Below are 19,293 nucleotides of genomic sequence, written 5' to 3' on the forward strand. Positions count from 1 at the left end.
TGGGTTTATATCGAGATGCATTCACCTCAGTCAGTAATAGGTTCTTGACTTTAGTCTGAATAAACTTTGGCCTGGGAAATGGTGACATTCTTCAGTTGTCAGTTTAAGGAAAGATGGAGTGACCTGCAGGAAATATTGTTAATTTGTGTCTTTTGTCTAATGTCATGCAGAGTGAATACAGGATGGTCATTGCATTTAATTAAGAGCAAGAACTAGAATATTGGGGGAAATAAGTATTGGAATAAAGATCATGTCCCGAGGTTGACTTACTAGCCAGGTTTGCTCCAGCAGCTTTTTCCTCTATATATTGTTGTATTGTTTAAACTATATTCTTTACAAACCTGTAAAATTAAATTTTTACTGAGTAGTGAAGATAGATGTAATAATTCTTAATTAAAAAGTCTGAGAATGTCGACCTATATCTGCTCTACCTGTGGCTTTGCCCGTCTCCTCTTTAACTTCTGGGGTAAATGATGAACTAAAATCCCGCTGACGGCCAGTAAGTCAGTCGGCTGCTCTTCCTTCCAAAGTTAATGGATCGTGGTTATTCATTACCGTTTTCTTCTTAAAACGTAAACATTCCCTCATCCATGCACATCATTTACGCCCCTGAGTATCGTCAGGTAGATTTTCATCGACCATGGCTATGATGACAACAACTCCCATGATTCCACGCTGCTTTGATGTGTCATCAAACTATGTCTTTCGTTAGTGTTTTGGTTGAGAAGAGCCCTAGCAGCTGAAGATACATATTCTATGTTTAGATGATAACTTGAGTAAATGTAGAATCTGATCACAAAAATACATTTTAGAGCGAGTAGAATTTCTCACCTCTTCATCAGTTGAGAAGTATTTTGGTTATCTCCCAAATGGCCAATTTTCCCAAAGCAGGAAAAGTACTCTGGCATAAGCATTCGACTCCTTTAGTTTGTCCAGAAATGTGAGGTTTTCCCTCTACAGCAATATGTCTTCCTGCCTTTGTGAAAATAATTAATCATTTGCCTCTGCCAGTGAATCTGTTGAATGTTAAGTAGAATAATTTCCACCAGCACTATGTTGATAAAATCTTAGATAGAACATTTTGCAGCATTTTAAAATGAATCCAAACTGTTTTCAAGGAAAGTACAGCATCAAAACAACCAGACTCCAATTTAGATGCTTCAGTAGATTTAATTACTCAATTCCACTCTTCAGTCGGCTTTGCCCAGTTACCTCTCGCCAACCCCCTCTCTTTCGTGCCGTTTTTACAGAAACATGCTGATACAATTAAACAATTCTATTCAACTTTGCTTACGCATTGAATTCCTTCATCCTGGGCATGATGAAGCTTTCAGGAGCTGTAATATAGTTCACCTTCAGTCCGTGGAAAAACCTGTAATTCATTACTCGAGAAAATAAAACCGGGAGTCCTATTTCAACAGTCCGAGTGGAGCTGGAGTGCTGTGACCCATTTCCCCGCTCCTGGAACTGTAAATGGGCTGAAATGAATACCTGTTTTTCTACATCCCTCAAAGCTCTTTTTCCTCAACTCTTTTCAAAGTGCAGATTTACATTCTGTCTGGTTTGTGGTTGCTATTTTAGAAAGGTTTCTTTGGGGGTGCAGGCCCGAGTGATGCCGCACGCGTGCGCACACCCGACACACACACACAACAGACCCATGCACGCCACCCAGCCACTAACCACTCCCCCCCCCCGAGAGCTTTCAGTGTTTATCCTTTGGAGAACCTCGGGTTTTGGTTTGTTGTTCTCACTCCTCATTCAACATCCAGCACAATCTGCCTTTTCTCCACTTGCCTTGATTGGAGAGAAAGCCTTTTTATAACGGTGCCTTTTAAATCTGCTCGCTGCTGCTGCTGCCAGATTATCTCCAGTTGAACAAAAGACAGAAGGTGGGGAAAGAGGGAAGGAAATCTAGTTTAGCATAAATTGGTCCGAGAGCTGGCGTTTAATTAAAGACCATAGAGCTGTTCTATTATGCATAAATTACTGCTAATTCATATCAGTAGAGAAAACTAAGGCTGAGTTATCAAGGACAATTATTGAGGAAAGAATGTCTTTTTTTGAAATCCTGTACAGATTCCTCAAGTGGGAGCAATGGTTTGAAAAACACAGACAAATGTGAAATGCGAGGGATTTCTTAAGACTACAATGTTGACAGTGCAGCTCTCGACCCGTGGAGTGAGACTGACTCCCTTCGCTCCATGGGGGATCCATCACAGTAGATACCAGGCACAGGGAATGTACAGTGTTGTGTAATCACTTGGCAGCGTTCACACGAGGGAGATGAAGGAGGAGACGATAACCCAAACATCTGACCAGCGACGGCCTGATACTTGATGTCTGGTTTCCTGGACTGTGCGATATAACTATGTGAACTCATAATGGATTTAGTGTTTATGGACGTGGTGAAAAAAACAGTTAAGACCATGGAATATTTCTAATTACTTCTCCAGTGTGTCATCCGTCTGACCCCGGGGTCACTCAGTCCTAGTTTCCTCTGGCAGGCGTTTGTCTTTGTGTGCCAGAAAGCAACATCTGGCACTCAGGGATTGTATTTGATAGCACAGTTACTTGGCAACACTGCAGGAGTCGAGAAGGAGGCGCTCTAAGTACTGAGGTGACTTCTGCTCGACACAGAAATACATTGACAGGTGTTCAATTTTATGGGAGATAATTTCTTTACCAAAAGCTGGGAGTGCTTGTGGTTTCGAAGCGTCAAGTTATATTCCTCAGGTTTACAGTCCAGTGTCACCCGCAGTCACTGGTGGGAACAGATTCAGTTTGATACTAAAGTACACACGCACTGAAAGCTGTTTTCTCAGAAATGCAGCAAAAGAGACAGTTTTATCTGTTTTAGTGCAGCCAAACAAACTCCATCCATCCATTATCTATACCGCTTATCCTTTGGGGGGCTAGAGGCATTTCCAGCTGATATTGAGCAAGAGTTGTGTTCACCCTGGACTGGTCTGCATGATATCGCAGGGCCGACACACAAAGACAAACAACCATACACGCTCATGTTCACACTCAAGCATTGGAAGTCTCCAATTAACACCAATCTCTATCACCAGTCTTTGGATTGTGGGAGGAAGTAACCAGATAAAACCCACACAGACATGGCATGAACATGCAAACTTGAGAACCTCCGTGCCCTGAGGCTGCAGTGCTAAACCTGCAGAAATAACTGCAGTTGTGATCCGATTTTTTTGCACAGTTAAACATTGTTCACAGTGAGACTGGATTACATTCTGTATCCCTGGATTTCCTTGTCCATTAGTTGGCAATTTGAATCTGAGGGAAATAACTGACTATGCCACAATCAATAAAAAGCTACTATATAGAGGTTAATACCGAACATAGAAGTAAATACAGAACATATAAAAACATCAAAATCTTGTGTGTTATTACAAAATATAGCAACATGTATTTGGTAGTTGGCAGTAAACTATCATTTGCTAGGAATCCTGCCATCACTTTCGCTCAGAAAGCATCTGTGTAAAGTGAATCTTGAGAAACAACCATTACGCAAAACATCTCACATAATAAATAAATGACATGACAACAGTTCTGTTCCAAAAGAATGATTTGTAGTAGGAGGAAAATCACAAAATATAAATAGCCTCCGTTTTTTCTTTTAACAAAGTTAAAGAAGTCGGTGTTGAAAGCTCAACATGCTTCTCTGGCAGTGTTGATATGAAAGGGCACATAAGGTAGACGGCTGCTTCTGCTGTATATGTGTTCTGCTCCAATCCTTACTTGGTGATTAGCTGCCAACAGTTGAAGTGTTTCTCAAGATGCCAACTCGCCCAATGTTTTCCAGAGCAGCTTAGTGGGAGACGGAAGTTCTTAACACATCTTTTTATTTTACATCTCTGGAAGAATACAGCATCTGATCTGGATTGACGTACTTGTTGCAGTGTGATAATGCATTTGTCAGATTTTAAATTTTTCTCAATTGATCTTCTGGGCAATTTACTATATAATGCAACTGTACATATCAATATGGAAAAGTACTATTACAAAACTGAGAGTTAACTTAAACCATTTCACCTGCTCTCCCTGAATGAGTATAACAACTATAAATTGGTACTAATTCAGCTTTTAAGTAAATTGTCTCACTTTTACTTGCGACAACATCACTGTAATTTCATTATAAGAGAATCAGGGTTTATTGCCATGTAGGTTTACACCTACATGGGATTTGCTGTTGTGTGTTTGTCAAAGTATAAACGGCAGAAAAGTGAGCACCAAAGCGGCCATCTTAGCTTTATTCAAGGTTATTGAGTTGTGAAAAAGTCCGATTGCAGATTAATATAGAAAAATTGTTATAAAATGGTTTAAAATAGAAAAAAACGTTGTAATCCAGGTTGATAAATGGTGCTGTCTTACTCGGGCCTGCTGCCGATACAGGGTCACTACACAGAGCAGTGAGCACGGTTTCTTACCTAATGAGCTTGTTGCAACACATGTGTTTTCATGTTTTGCCTGCGGCTCCCTGAGGCTTCCATGTTGAATCAGCTGTGAGCTGCTGCCTGCACTGGAGGGAGGGACGTCGGAGAGCTGGTGCCCACCTGCTCCTTTAAGATATCTAAGGGAAATGTCCTTTTTTTTCAATGTAATAGTAGATGTCATCTGTGTGTATATGTAAGGGTTGGGTCAAAAGTCTGGCTTTAATACTAATCTGTCTCACATCAGAGGACTGACATGTCGACCGTTTCCTAGATTAAGGTTGTCATTTGTTATGAAATCCTATCCAGGGGGAAATAGACTTGGAATGCCTGCGTAGACGTTTTCGGTGAAATGTCCCATGTCTCACCTTAAGTCCTCGTGTGGTTATTGCCAGAACAGAGGCTTTTGTCTGAGCAGCCCTGCAGTTTTGAGATTTAGCTGGTGCCTCAGGGCTCTTTTGCTTTTTGTAATCTAAATCCTCCCGTCTCCGTCGAGATCCTTCGACGTGAACGATTTCGCTTAATAATTCTGGGACAGCACGAATCTCTCGGCAGCCAGGTGTACAAACTCCCCCTTTCATTATTTGATCGTTTTTTTGAATGACTGATATAACTTGTTCAAAAATAAGTGGATATTGGTTTACATGTGAGCTATGAGGTATTTTCCCTTGTGTTATTATAAAAGTCATTGTGGATTTGCCAATTCTAATTTGGCTTTTGTTAAACTGCGCCTCACTCTCAAGCGTTCCATTGTACCTGGTGAAGTGTAGAAACTCAAACACGCTGATAGTGAAAATATCCGTATCAAAAAAGTCCTTTGATTGGATTTATTGGGATTAAATGCCTATTGTTTGTTTGATTGTTGTGTGTGGATTGAAGCCAGGGCTGCAGAAATCTGCGCTATTTACATTCCTCCAGTGTCAAAACAGCGGAATCTCCCGAAAGTCAAGTCCCTCCACAAAATAATGGATACCAGACCCGGTCACATCTGCCAACATCCAGTCCTCTATGCTCCTCCACTGTAACGTTTCTCACTCTTATTTTTTAAGTGTGACAGTGATTAAAAACATCAAATACTGAAAATTACAGGATTTCATTAACCGTGTTTATTTGATTAATAGATTAATGTTCCATGTTTAAAAAAAAAAGAAACAAGAGGACAGAATTGATTGCGACACGTGATCAAAGCTCAGGGGTCTTTTGTCATGGTTCAGCTGTGATGCCTTTACAATCTGCTGCGCTGGGAGGGAGGAGCGCTGCAATGTCCTCATATAACCTGCTTGAAAAGAACAACACCATCGGAACATTCGAGCACTCGTGAAACAAATGAAGCGAATCCGCTTTGATGCAACTCAAAGCTACTAAACTCTGAAAAACCTACTTTAACCGAGGGGTATTCTCTTCAACTCCTCGTCCAATCATTCCATCGATTTGACTTATGGAAGGCCTATAATTTACACCCGGGCTTTTTGGTTGGCAGGCAAAGAAGTGGGTTTCTGGGCTATTTAAGTAATGAGCCATGAACTATGCATTCTTGTGGTGAAATGCCTGTCAATACTTTGAGGAAGGGGGCAAAGACAAATGTAAAAGATCTCCCCGCTCTGCTTCTCCTCCTTCTGATCTTATGTCGTTGGCAAGTAAAATCCACAAGTAAACAGAGACGTCTTGTAGAAGAGAACGTCAATTTGTTGACCGCCGTATTTGATTTTGGTGTTTTCCGGCATTGAAAAGTTTGCCAGTCAGCAGCCATCTCCATAGTGCTGTGTCAGCGCTGGAGAACGGCTTGGCTGCACCCAGTATCCTTCGGCTTTAGGAAGGGAAAAAAACACAATCTGGCTTGTGTGCGTTTCTTTTTTTAATCACAGTCGTCTTAGGTGGCATGGATCCAGGGACTACTGCTGCAAAGTAGCGACAATCCCTTTTTAAAAATGGCTCGGAAATGCCTCAAAAGAAGAATGTTGCGTGACGGGCGAGTTTCACATGTGCGCTGAGAACTTCCTGTAGCAGAGGTGATGTTGAAAATGGAAACAGGCTGGAGGTGGAAGGGGAGGAGAACGATTCCTGAAAACAGAGGCCCTATGGGTGAGTCCAACTACCAGCAGCTCACAGTAACTTTATCAGCAGTGATCAAGACGTTTATTCAACGTGCAGTTTTAATGACCTACAGCAGTGTTGAAGTCGGTGTTAAACGGATTAGATTGGCTTCTTGAACTTTTAGCACTCCACTTAATCACTGCAGCATTACCCAAAAATAACTTCACCACTGACAGTTTGGGTGGAGATTCAGTTGTCTTATGCTGGTCAGGATTAATGCAGCCCTGAGCAGCGGATCCAACTGACACTAATTTAAGTGGCATCACTTGTGGCAACTCATCAGACTTGGAACCGCTTCCTCTAGAGAAGTTTTATACAACTTACGCAGTAGTTGTCTCCAAGATCTTTTAAACAGACTTTCATGTGTTAAGTTCCTCTTTAATGTTTGACAATCTACACAACCGATGTAGCTCTGCTTTTCTGGCCCTTGCACTGGATGATAACATCATCATTGCTAACCCCACTCAAATCAATGAGCACAGCACTAAAACCTTCTATTCAGAGGTCATGAACCAAGTGTAGTGCTTTGGGTAGTGACCTTTATCTGCTCTCTAAAAAGCTCTAGTGGCTGCAAATGCCTTAAGCAGCCATTTCCTTTAAGAGCAGATTCAAGTTAAAACAGTCATTTGTGTGTTTTTAGGAATTTGTTTGTTATTGCAGATCTAGGAAGACTCCGTACTGATATATATCTCGGAGCTCATTGGACGCCCCCCTGCTGCACCTCTCCTATCTCCACTCTGGGTTCTCCCATGATCGGTTTACACAGCACACATGTTCCAACAGGATGTTTTGCTCTCCGCACATGGCTCATATTTTCACTCATCTTCTGATTTATTTCAGCTCCCTGCGCTCACATGCCACAGATTAGGCTGCATTGTTTGTCTCAGTCTTCGGCTGCTGTGAGGTTGATAACTAAACACACTGTATAAGTTAGTTGTCATTATTTGTGTCTCTAAATCATGTCGTGGCCTCGTTTGACCTTCTTGTTTGACGCTGACAAGAGTTTTTTACTTGAATCTGAATATTTGAAGATTCTGAACTGCTGATGCAGGAACACTGCAAGCAAAGTTTTATAGTTTGTGTTCTGTTTTTATTCATCTGTTGTAATACATCTTTGATTTTGTGTTTTGGAGAAAGTGAGACTGGATTAGAGATGTTCCTGATACAGATTCCGAAACCTGGACTTTGCATATCGGTCAATATGGAGAACTGATCCAGAACCTATGTGTAATGATTGCTATCATTGTTGAATGTGCTGTTACTAGTGTTGTTATTGGCAACTCCCCCCGAAACTCAGGTCTTGTTCACAGTACACATGGCCATTTTACTTGTGGAACATTCCACAGGGAAATCTTTGCCAAATTGCTGACATTTTATTCAGTTCTGGTTAATGTTTCTCTCCTGCAAATCACTTTATCTTCTTCACAGCTCTTAAAGCAGTACTTGCCAGTGGCAGTGAAATGCAACTGCACCTTTGGTGTGACGAAGAAGTGATTTCTGGGAAAAGCAAATGGCTGTTTTATCTGGCTGAAACTAATTCACTGTTTATCAGACCGGTGCGTAGATTTGCATACTCGTCGATGTCCAACCCAACATTTTTGGCAGTATTGGAGGTGTTTTGGATCCTGGTATTGGAATATGTCTAAGCTGCATGTACGGAAACTCGTTGTCATGAATTAATACTACGAAAATTATATTCCATTCGGCACAGTTGGGTTGAGGCTGAAACGGAATTAAAAGTGTCGTCGAACTTGTGTTAAAATGAGCTGGTGTTTGGTGTGTAATTACTAGATCTGACTGCTCTGCTGTAGCTACACATCTTGTGTTACTGACACCATGCACACAACTCAGACAAATCAGATGGTTTTCTTTTATTCCTTCTTCATGCATGCATCGTATTATTCAAAGAGAAAACATCTGTTACACATCCATGACAGTTCTAGTTGAACATTTAAGCAATACAGAATGATCAAAAGAGTTCAGCATCATTACCAAGGAGAATTTCCTCATGCAAATTGCTTATAAGTGGCATTTTAATTAGTTTGTCAAGTACCCAGTTGCATTCATTTGCCACTGAGACTTTACTTTACCTTTGGGATCTATTATTGTTTTTTTAATGAAAGGATATAAACCACAGAGAAAAACAGCCACTGACCTGGTTCTGCTAAACTGTCTCAGTAGACGAGTGGGGGGGTGGGGGGGGACAGGCTGTTAGATGTTACTGCTCGTCTTTTTTTGTTTGTCTTAGTTCTTACAGGAAACGTTTCCAGTAACCGTGTCTTTCATAATCTTGGATAACTGCAGGCCACCTAGGAACTGAGAGCTCCTGTCACAGCTGGTCCTCATGAAACTAAACAGTGCCTGTGCCGTTAATATTCCTTTTCAGTGTTAGTTAATCTGAGTCTTTGTAATGAGTTATCCTGTATATTTCACAAATTATGGCAAATACCCCGACTAATTCCCTCAGCTCTAAATCTCAAACATTCAGTTATTGAGTAAGTTGTCATATTCTTTAAAAAGAATTGTCTGTTATTGCTTGGTGAAATTATTTAAAACTATTGTAGACTTGTTTCGGCGATGGTCCTAACTCCTCTCTGAGACATGTGTCAGTGTTGTTTGGCGAGCCGCACGTCATTTCCACTGTCTTCTCCATTCTCGGCAGGATCTGTCATCTGATTATCCACAGGCTGCGTTCGAGAGCATCAGCCACTTGGTAACACTGCTGTGACTTTAAACAAAATCCTGGCTGCTTTGGAAGCTGCAGAACAAGTGTCAGAACTTGTTTTCGCAACTTTATTTCATCATCTGTGACGGTTTCCATCTGTTGATGTTGCTCTCTTTGTAAATTTCTGTCACTGAAACTGTGTTTCCAGAGTAGGTCGTGTATTTAAAACATGGGTCCGCAGTAATTGGATGTGTCACAGGTTTACTTTGTGGGTAAAAACACTGAATTGGACATTGTCGGGTTTAAATTGAGTCTATGCAGATTAAGCGGTATAAGAATGACGGAAGGGTGATAGTTGGTGGTTGGAATATTTCTTTCGTTTCTTTGACCGCTTTAAGAAAACAGTTTTGAGAATCCTGTGACACTATCGTGTTTCTCTGCGTTGGACGTCAGTCTCTAAAGTACGTCCTTCTTAAATTTCCTTCAAATCATTATTTATCAGCTGAGCTGAGCAGTTTACGTACACAAATCGCTGTTTCAGCCAAGTCAGGCCTGTTGACTGGGCAGCCTACATAAGGACATGTGTTCAATTCTCCCGATAACTCCAGCAGCAATGGTTGGAAATGAAACTGTTCAGTGATGGTTTTCATTTTCCGTGTTTCTCCTTTGAAATGTCGTGTTGACATGAAGAGTAATAACAATGTTTTTCACACCCAAGTTTAAAATGGTGATCGTCCTTCAGTTCTGCGTGCAGTGCTGCCATTATATATTCTTTCTAAGGTTAAAGGGGTATACATTAAAATATATTTAGCATAAAATAGTATCTAGAGAATATAAGTTTCCATTAAGAACACTTCTTATAGCCATGACATTGTCAGTCTGAAGGGGAAACACCATCATATATCATCATCCATCTAATAATTCCAGAAATTTGCCTGTCTGTATTTGGCTCATATCTCCAGAACCGTGCAGAAGGAAGTGTAGTGTTGGATTTGGTGCGATTTGTACACGCAATTTTTCAATATTCTTTTAATATTAGTATTTTAGTATTTTAGTATTAGTATATTACTTGTATATAATTGATGACCAGCGCTCTGGACTCATTTTAATGTAATTGACATGGTTGATCATAACAGGGCGTTCACAACAATTGAAATGACAACACACTTATTCATTTTATTTCATTTTATTCCCTTCACAGTGTCTTAAAGCCCTAGGTAACATTTTCAGATTGGGTGGAGCACCAATCTAAACAATAGCAAACTATAAAGATACAGAATTTACTCAAATTAATTGTATAAAAAGTGGATTGATTCATTGAATAAAATCAAATGAGTCCCTGATGAACGTTCAGTCGACCCACTGACGGATCACTCACTCAGCAGGACTTTTTCTTTAAGCTATCATCATAACTTTTACGACTGAACTGTTTAACCCGGATCGACTGCTCCTGACCCAGATTTGCGCAGAAAGCAGCAGATCCCTCCTGGACAAGGCTGGCTGTTATGCATCATTAAACCTCTCCTGTTCTCCCAAATGACAGAGGAACATGAGAATTCTTCTTGGACAGCAGAGATGTATTTTGCATCAACAGAGCCGCCCGCAACTTGAAGGATTTGCAGATGTGTCTTAGTGACTACAGGCCCTGACTGTCTTTGGTCCTGGGCCCTGGGTTTCTGTCCAGCTCACTGTATCAACTGCGGATAGAGTTTCTTGGCTTTTTCACCTGTTTGGGAAAACTACTTTAAAACACCAGGGCTCTCTCTAAGTGCTTATTTAGTTAACAGGTTGTTCACAAGTTTTCATATACTGTGGTTCCCAAGGCCGGCAGCGCACAGTGTGCTGACAGACGGATTTCAAACGTGCGGATGCCTCATTTGAAGAAGTGTGAAACCGACACCAGTGGACTTTAGTGTGGTACGAAATATTCCATTAACTGCTTCTGAAATACGCCCAAATATTTTCACTGTATCCATCAATTTGTTACACGGAAGCTGAATCCAATCTCTAGGATTATAGAAAATGACTTGGAGAATTTACGCCGTTACTGCAAATTAGCAGCGCGAGTCCCGGTGCCAAATACAATATCCAAAGAAGCTGAGAGCCTCTGTGAGTGTGAGTGAAGATACTGTGACACTCTGAGGTGACCAGATAATCAGTGTGTGATTTGGCTGTGTCAACGTTACACCGGGTTCTCGGGAACGGATATTTATTTCTTCTCTTTTTCCGTCTCTCTCTCTATAGCTGCCACAGAGGGGAGAGTCAACGGCGGGGAGGACTTCTTCCAGACGGTGAGTTTGTGTGTCGTCTGCGTTTGGGTCGTGTTTGCTTTGTCTTCCTAGTCTCTTTCGCTCCAGCCCACAGACCAGCGTTTCTCTCTCTCTCTGTCTCTGTCTCTCTCCCTATCTCTTATCTCCCTCTCTCCCTCTCTGTCTAGAAGGCTGCAGATGTCGGGTGCTCCTCCGGTCACTCGTACCGACAAATCCAAACAAACAAAGACAATAGAACGAAAGTGACGTGAAGTCACTCCAGGGCTCTGATCCTATAACACAGCTGACACAACACACTGAGCCCCCACTCCCCCTTACATAATGCACCATAGTAAACCAGATCATCTCTGCCGTTTAATAGGAGAGAGCAGTTAAACACATGCCTGACCGGGACAGAACTGCCTCATCGACTTTGTCACTCATTTAATTAGTTAATGTGATAAAGGCTCATTACATGCAGTGAAACAAGGATCCGCCTCAGTAATTTTAAACAGTGTCGAATGGGAATTCTTTACTCAGTGTGTGACCTTGTTGGTTTTTACGGTAATTTTAAATTAATGATCTTTAATCCAAGTTGTAACAACAAGGATTTTTATTATGGTTGTCCCGAATAAAGCCTCTATGTCTTTAATAAAGAAATTATATATGAACATTCATTCATCTTGCAGCTATGCGTTTCCTCAATTTCTATTTCCTAGTCCTGATCATGGCTGATAAATATCAACTTTATAAAACAAACATGTGTGTGAACAATTCCCCGATAAGACAAAAGTGCTGCTTTCATAAATGACATATGCAGTTATTATAAATCAACTAACTCAAATTCTTTACACTACTCCAAATACGTTCTAGTTTCTACTCTTTTAGCCAAAATCTGCATCTACGCCTTTGTTTTACGAAATAGCTCCATCCAGTTTTGCAAACTATCTGCATGAGTGTTATGAAGCACCAGTGCTCCTTGGTACACTTGCTCACATTCTTCAACTTAGGTCGGTCAGTTGTTGGAAACTTTGCCCTTGTTCCTCTGAGGCCGTCTCAGTGTTTTCTCTCACTTCTTCTTCTCCTTGTCACTGAAGATGGTTCTTTATGACTCTGGGTTTGAGTCGTTGTCGTGCTGCTGTATTCATTTTGGCCTCCCTCATGGAGTGTGATGGATAAGAATCCAAACTTCATGAAATCTATTTTTCAAAGTGCCGTAATCCATCGGAAAATAATTTTTCTTGGTAAATTCTTATTCCATATTTCCTGAATCTAATTTTGACACAGTTCATTGTATTGTGAAGCAAAATCTGACCACAGTTGGCCTCATTATTAGATAAAACAGACATTAAGGGCTTAGGAGAGAGAACATGTCTCAAGAATTGGCAAATAAATTATTCTGATACACCCCATTGAAATCCTTTAAACCCTAACGTGTGTGTGTGTGTGTGTGAGTACTGTCATGATAAATAAAGTAACGTATTGAAATGAATCAGAAAATAATGAAAGCGGTCACATTTCCATCATCACAGTCGAGTATTCGCGTTAACGGAGTTTCATAAGCATGGAGGTATCCTGTTAATCATGTGGTTTTCCTTTTAAGTGTCCGAAGTGGATTTGTTTATGTTTCCTGAGAATGTTTAAGTCCCTCTATAGCATGTTAATGGGCTGTAATGAAATAAATGATGGACAGCGGTTTGGTTTAGTATTCCCCTTTTGTCTATTTTCCGTATTTGGTTTTGGAGGTTAGGAAGCTCGTGTTAAATGTCAAAGAAGGAGGCAATTTAACTGTCCCTAAAGCAGTTTTTAAAAAAAAATAAGTAATACAAACCAGGCGCATGGGATTCTGCTCCATGGAATTTTAACAGGGGCTGTAGATATACTGAAGCTGTGTCTCCACCTCCTTTGGTTTGGATGTAACTGTAAAGTGTACTGTAAATGTTTAATGTAGGTGTGAAGTCTGACAAAATATGGCTGCTGGAGCATCAACTTCTACCGCTTGTGATTTTTTTATTTTAAGTCCCTGGTTTAAATATTGTCACAGTTCAAAGAGTCGGTGGTTAGCAAAGATTAAATGATCAATTATGAATTTAGGGTGCAGCTGTTTGGGTTGGAAGGCTGGCGAGCCTGGTGGAGGAGGAGTACATTCATGTTTTTACTGTAGGTTTTCCATTTGGATATATACAAGGCAGGGTCCCTCTTGATAGCGTGATCACCATACATGCCCAATTAAAGCCAGGAAAATAAACCCTGAGCGCGACTGTGGAACGGTATTGTTGAAAGAATATGGATGAGGTATGTGTGTGTGTGTGTGTCGAATACCTTGAAGTTGATGAAAATGGAAATTCCTAGTTGGACCGCTTCCTGCCTGTCCAACACACCCATGTACCACACACACACACACGCACACACGCTCTGACTAATAAAGAACACGCGTAGCAACGCTCTCCCTCATGTGAGACGCAGCTCATTTCTGACGCACTGGTATGAACAAAGCTTTGGGAATGAGACTAAATGTTTTTACTTATTTGCCATGAAAGCACGAAAATTGGCAGTTTTATTTAAAATTTGCCCTTCACAAAGATATTATTCAGGGTTCGTACGGTCATGGAAAACCTGTAAAAGTCATGGAATTTTAAAATGTGTTTTTCCAGGCCTGGAAAAGTCATGGAAAAAAATAATCTCCCAAAAGTTTTGGAAAAGTCATGGAAATTTGTTCTATTCTTATTTTCATGTCGTTCGTTTTAGGGATGGGCATAATTACTCGACTATTGATTAATTGATCATTAAGAATTTCATTGATGACATTTTTTCATCGATAAACTATTGCATGTTCGCTATGTGGCAGGAGGTCGGAATATCCGAGTTGCCCTGAACGCAGCACAGCGAGGCTGTTAGCAGCTGGAGGAAGCAGCCCGGAGTTAAGCCTCCGCGGCTCGGCTTCATGTCCGCACACGGACCGTCAGTCCACGCGGAGGGTAACCCGGACAGACCCGGGTCTGGGTGAGGGGTTCCGGGAGTGAGGGCGTTACAACGACCGGACTGAGAGATCGAGAGACGTCAGATCGAGCTAGCTCTCAGCGGCTAGCTGCTCTCTCTCGGGGCTCAAGATTACAGCAGCGCATATTTTCAAGTGTAACATTGAACGGATCCCGTTTAACTGCCACAAGAGTTGTTCATCTTGTAATAAAGACCTCAATGAGGAAACACGCTGTTTTTTCTATTTTCACTGCATTTTAATATAGGCTATAAATAGTAAATTTTAATATAAAAATACGAATGATTAATCGAAAAAACGATCGTTAATTCTTCCGACGATCGATTAAGACAATTTAATCGAATGCCCATCCCTAGTTCATTTACGCTGAGTTTTAAATAATTCATATATTTTTAAAAGAAATATGCTCAAAATATAAGCAGGCATACTTGGGTTTGTGTAATTTAAGGTACACTGTATGCCTTGGAATTCTCATTGTTAGTTTGAATACTACATTTTGTCACTTTTTCGCGTATACACCGAGATTTCACGAAATGTTCGGTCATTGAAATTTGGTTTAAAGTCATGGAAAAGTCATGGAAATCCATTGGTCAAAATGTGTATGAACCCTGATTATTATATCTCACAATACTTTATGTGATTTTCTCCTGTATCACCACTATGATGTTAACAGCTAGTGAGTGGTTGCAGTTGTGTTAGAGGGATTTGTGTCCCAAGTTACTGATGTTAAGACAACAAAAGGAAAAAGTGAAGTAAAAGTTTGGTGTGTGTGTGTGTGTGTGTGTGTGTGTGTGTGTGTGTGTGTGTGTGTGTGTGTGTGTGTGTGTGTGTGTGTGTGTGTGTGTGTGTGTGTGTGTGTGTGTGTGTGTGTGTGTGTGTGTGTGTGTGTGTGTGTGTGTGTGTGTGTGTGTGTGTGTGTGTGTGTGTGTGTGTGTGTGTGTGTGTGTGTGTGTCCATTATAGTTATTTCTAACAAAGTTTATGGTAAACCTGTAAAACATAAAACCTCAATGTCAAAAGGTATTGATAACATCTTGAGAATGATTGCCAATGTTATTTTTAATGTATATATCAATCAGTTTCAGTATTGGAAACTTTTTTAGATAGTAGAGTAGAGTTTAGTATTTGATTGAGCTTTGACACTTTAATGATGAGGAATTATTTAAAAATAGTTGAGTTATATCGTCTGAAAGGATTTTCCCTGTATTTTAATGGCACAGAACCTGAATCATATTTCCTTTATAGTTTTTTTTCTCACTCAGTAGAAACTAGAGGTGAACTCACGGCCACAAGCCGGAGACCTCATGATTGTAACTATGACTCTCCCTCATGAGGAGCCATGTGGTGATTTCTGATGCACGTGCACTCTAGACTTTGGGAATTAGATTTGGTTGTTTCCTCAGCAGTGAGAATTAAGAGTTCAGTCTGTGACGAAAGCAACATGAGATGATCCACCCCCGCACTCTCTCCCCTGTTGCTCTTGCTCCCTCTTTCTCAGAGTCTGCTGAACTTCCTCTACGTCCAAAGAAACATTTTTGTAATAGAGCGTAAACAGTCCTCCCTCTTCATTTAGTCAGTTGAAAAGTAAAAAGGAAGACATGATGAAGTGGGACCACAGGAGGGTGCCACAGCTGGGAAATTAGCCCTGCTGCTCACATTGTGGAATCTCACCAGCTTCATGCCCCTCTTTCTTTTCCAGCTGTGGTATAGTCTCAAATCTCAATCTCATGTTTTCCCTGCCGCTCTCCACTCATTGCTGCTCCTCCCTCCTGCTGTTTTTAATGTTATTTCATCATTTCACTCCATCAAACCACAAGTGTGTCATTGTTATCAATCTTTTAAACGGGGATTTCTCCACAAATTAAATGCTCGATTGTTGGAACAGAAGAAAAAAACGTGTCAGGGGACTGTTTTTGCAGTGAAAGTTTTAGACTGTTAACTGTCGCAGCATTGAAAGCAGGACACTGACCAATTAGCTGTTTGGAGAGCTGTGCAGAAATTGAGCCGTGGGACAGAGAGGAGAAGCTCGGGCTGGTTGAGGCGATAACCGCAGAAGAGCTCGGAGTGGCTTTGTGTTGAGAGAATCCTTTGAACCCCTATAGTCACTTCATCCCTCTTCCATGGCTCCTTCCCGGGAGTTGTGGTTTGCGTGAATAGAGCCAGACATGACATGTAAGTGCCAGCGCACTCTGATCTCAGGCCAGGCGTAATTCATTTCATTTGGTTTCATAGCATTTGCACATCTCGCGTTTCTGGGTGTTGAAAGAAAAAAAATATAGAATATTTTGGTGACAGAAAATTGTGCAATGTTGAATCGACTACGTCAGTATGAGCGCCATCAAAGCAAACTATAGAAACTAGAATAACACTCTGTTCAGTGCATTAATGCCACCGGGGCACAGAAAAAATCTTGATTTCAATCATGCTGCACCACACACAAACCTATCAGTGCCTTAAAGGTTTGGTCAGTGATTTGTTTCTGATAGACTTTTGTATATCATTTGTTGAAATCCTCTTCAGGTACTGACAGAAAACCTCTGGTGTTTGTGGCTCTCGTAGGACTGTGATAAACACGATCAATCCTTTAATTTGGACTGTCTGAATTTGTCGGGTTACCTGTCCGTCACTAACTGACCTGCTTGCCCGAGCTCTCCCTGTGCACGAGTCTTCTGCTGAGGAGGCCTTCTCGTGTTTTGGGGGCGTAGCTTTGACGAGGGGGTGGGATGGATCTGTTGTATTTTCTTTTCAAAGTGAAGCCTGCTTTTGCTCTAGCTTTTCTTAGATTACCAACCCTAGATTCAAATAAGCCAATTTCTTTTTCATCAAGATCCATGAATAATGGAAAAAATCAAAAATCTTGCAAAGTGGAAACAAATCCTGGATCCACACAAAAATGTTCTGTCGTGTTCCATCTTTCCACCAAGTTTCATGAAATTTGCTTAATCCTGCTGACAACAAACCAAAACAAACTTGGACAGGGATGAAAATCCTTGCTTCAAATCTTGATGGAAAGGAGAAACTTTCTGCAGATGTTGTAATTAGGGATGCACCGATCCGCTTTTTTCACCTCCGATACCGATACCGATATCTGAGGTTTAGTATCGGCCGATACCGATCCGATACCGATACTAATTAAACAGTTGGATTCCCCTGGTCCGCACCAGTTCTAAGTCACCCGCGGGCGAGTTCACCAACTTTGCAGCTCTGCCGGTTCCGTTCAAACTGAGCAGGGCGGGAGATCCGGACCGGGCCCCGTTAGGCACCGGGCCGGCGGAGGGAGCTGGACCGGGAGCGGGACCGGAAGCCGGACCGGGAGCGGCACCGGGGGCCGGAGCGGGAGCCGGAGCCGGAGCGGGAGCCGGACCGGGGGCCGGAGCGGGAGCCGGACCGGGAGCCGGACCGGGGTTCACAGCCGCCCCGGGGAAGCTAGCGGCGGCGGCGGGCGGAGTGGGCAAAGTTCCGGCTGCCGGTCCCGGGGCAGCAGCACCAGCAGCCGGCAGCCCGGCTCCGGGGAGCCCCGCGGCCCCGGTGGAGGCGGCTCGGCTCGCACCGGGGCCGCGGGGAGAGGCGCCGGGCACTGTCGGCTCCGCACGGCGTGTTGCTTGCGTATGACTCACACCGCACAGCATAGAATTACACTGAATAGATCAGCCGATATGGATCGGCCCATTGTCACCGATACCCGATCTAGAAATTTCTTCAATATCGATACCGATACAAATATCGGATCGGTGCATCCCTAGTTGTAATTTGAGTTGCTCGTCTATAACCGTATGTTGGTATTAGACCAGAGGTGTAATGAGGCTTTACCTGCAAGTTAGCACCCGGATTGTTAACATGAACCCCGTTATGACTGAGTCTCAGGAGGTTGGTCCAGTCTGAGCTGACAGCTTTCAGCTCTTTTGTTCCCTCAGTCGGTCTCTACATCCCCCCCCCCCAACATCCCTCGGTGCCCCCTCCCAATCACACACTCACACATGCACACGCACACATTCCAGCTGAATAAACAGCTGCACCGTCGTAGCGCGGCCCAGGAAACATACCTCCGCCATGCTGATTGCTGCTTTCTTACGTACAGAGTCACGTGTGTTCAGCACATGTCCCGTCTTCCAGGACTTCACTGTTTGGTTTCACCCTCACGCCTCCGTGCACCAGCTGCGGACCTCTTAAGAGCCAATCATCACGTCAAGGTTGTGCCATGGAACTGATCAGAACCGTCGTCATTTATGTATTTATTCTTTTCAGCCTGGGTGGGGCGACGGAGAGGAACACTAAATGCGTAGGTAACTTAATTTGCGCAAATATCTTGACCCATTTGAGAGGTATTTGGTCGCTCCTTCGTAAAAATAAACGGCGTCAATCCTTTTAAAATGGTGTGTGGTCTGTTAGAAATCAGTCCCATCTGCAGGACGCTGCCAAGAACAGCAACACTGGACAGGAAACAGGTCTCTCCGAACAAAGCCCTTTAGAGAAAAAGTTGATGAGGCATAGGCCATATAGTTTGATAATTCAAGGAAAGTATGATCGGAGTCACCTGATATTTCTGCTGTTTCTATCATCAGCATTTACTGGGTTTGTTTGGTGTTAAATGTTTTTAAATAGTTGGTAAATAAACAAGTCTATCTTTATTTTTATTTGGATCTCTGTTTTCTTCTGTTATTCCAACAACCTCGGAGTCACAGTCATGTTTTAGTTCTTTCAATTTTAATCTGTTTTCCAAGAGACAGATTTTTAAGAACAAAAGCCAAACAAGACAAAAAGTTGGAGGCAAACGTGGAGGATTTTGTCCTTATCACAGAGAACAGAATGTTTTAATGTTGCTCGTGACGCGTCCAGCTGT

At 42.0% G+C, this 19,293-nt stretch overlaps 1 protein-coding gene across 2 annotated transcripts in view; it reads left to right on the forward strand.

Moving 5' to 3' along the window:
- The window catches only part of LOC133020600 (protein bicaudal C homolog 1-like), a 61,704-nt gene that overhangs the window by 6,028 nt on the left and 36,383 nt on the right, over positions 1–19,293 (forward strand). For both annotated transcript variants that reach the window (XM_061087221.1, XM_061087222.1), the window contains exon 2: positions 11,452–11,498. In XM_061087221.1, coding sequence (XP_060943204.1) covers positions 11,452–11,498 — 47 coding nt within the window. The remainder of the gene's footprint in view (positions 1–11,451; positions 11,499–19,293) is intronic.

This window comes from Limanda limanda, chromosome 15 (assembly GCF_963576545.1).
Source record: "Limanda limanda chromosome 15, fLimLim1.1, whole genome shotgun sequence".
Lineage (NCBI taxonomy): Eukaryota > Metazoa > Chordata > Actinopteri > Pleuronectiformes > Pleuronectidae > Limanda > Limanda limanda.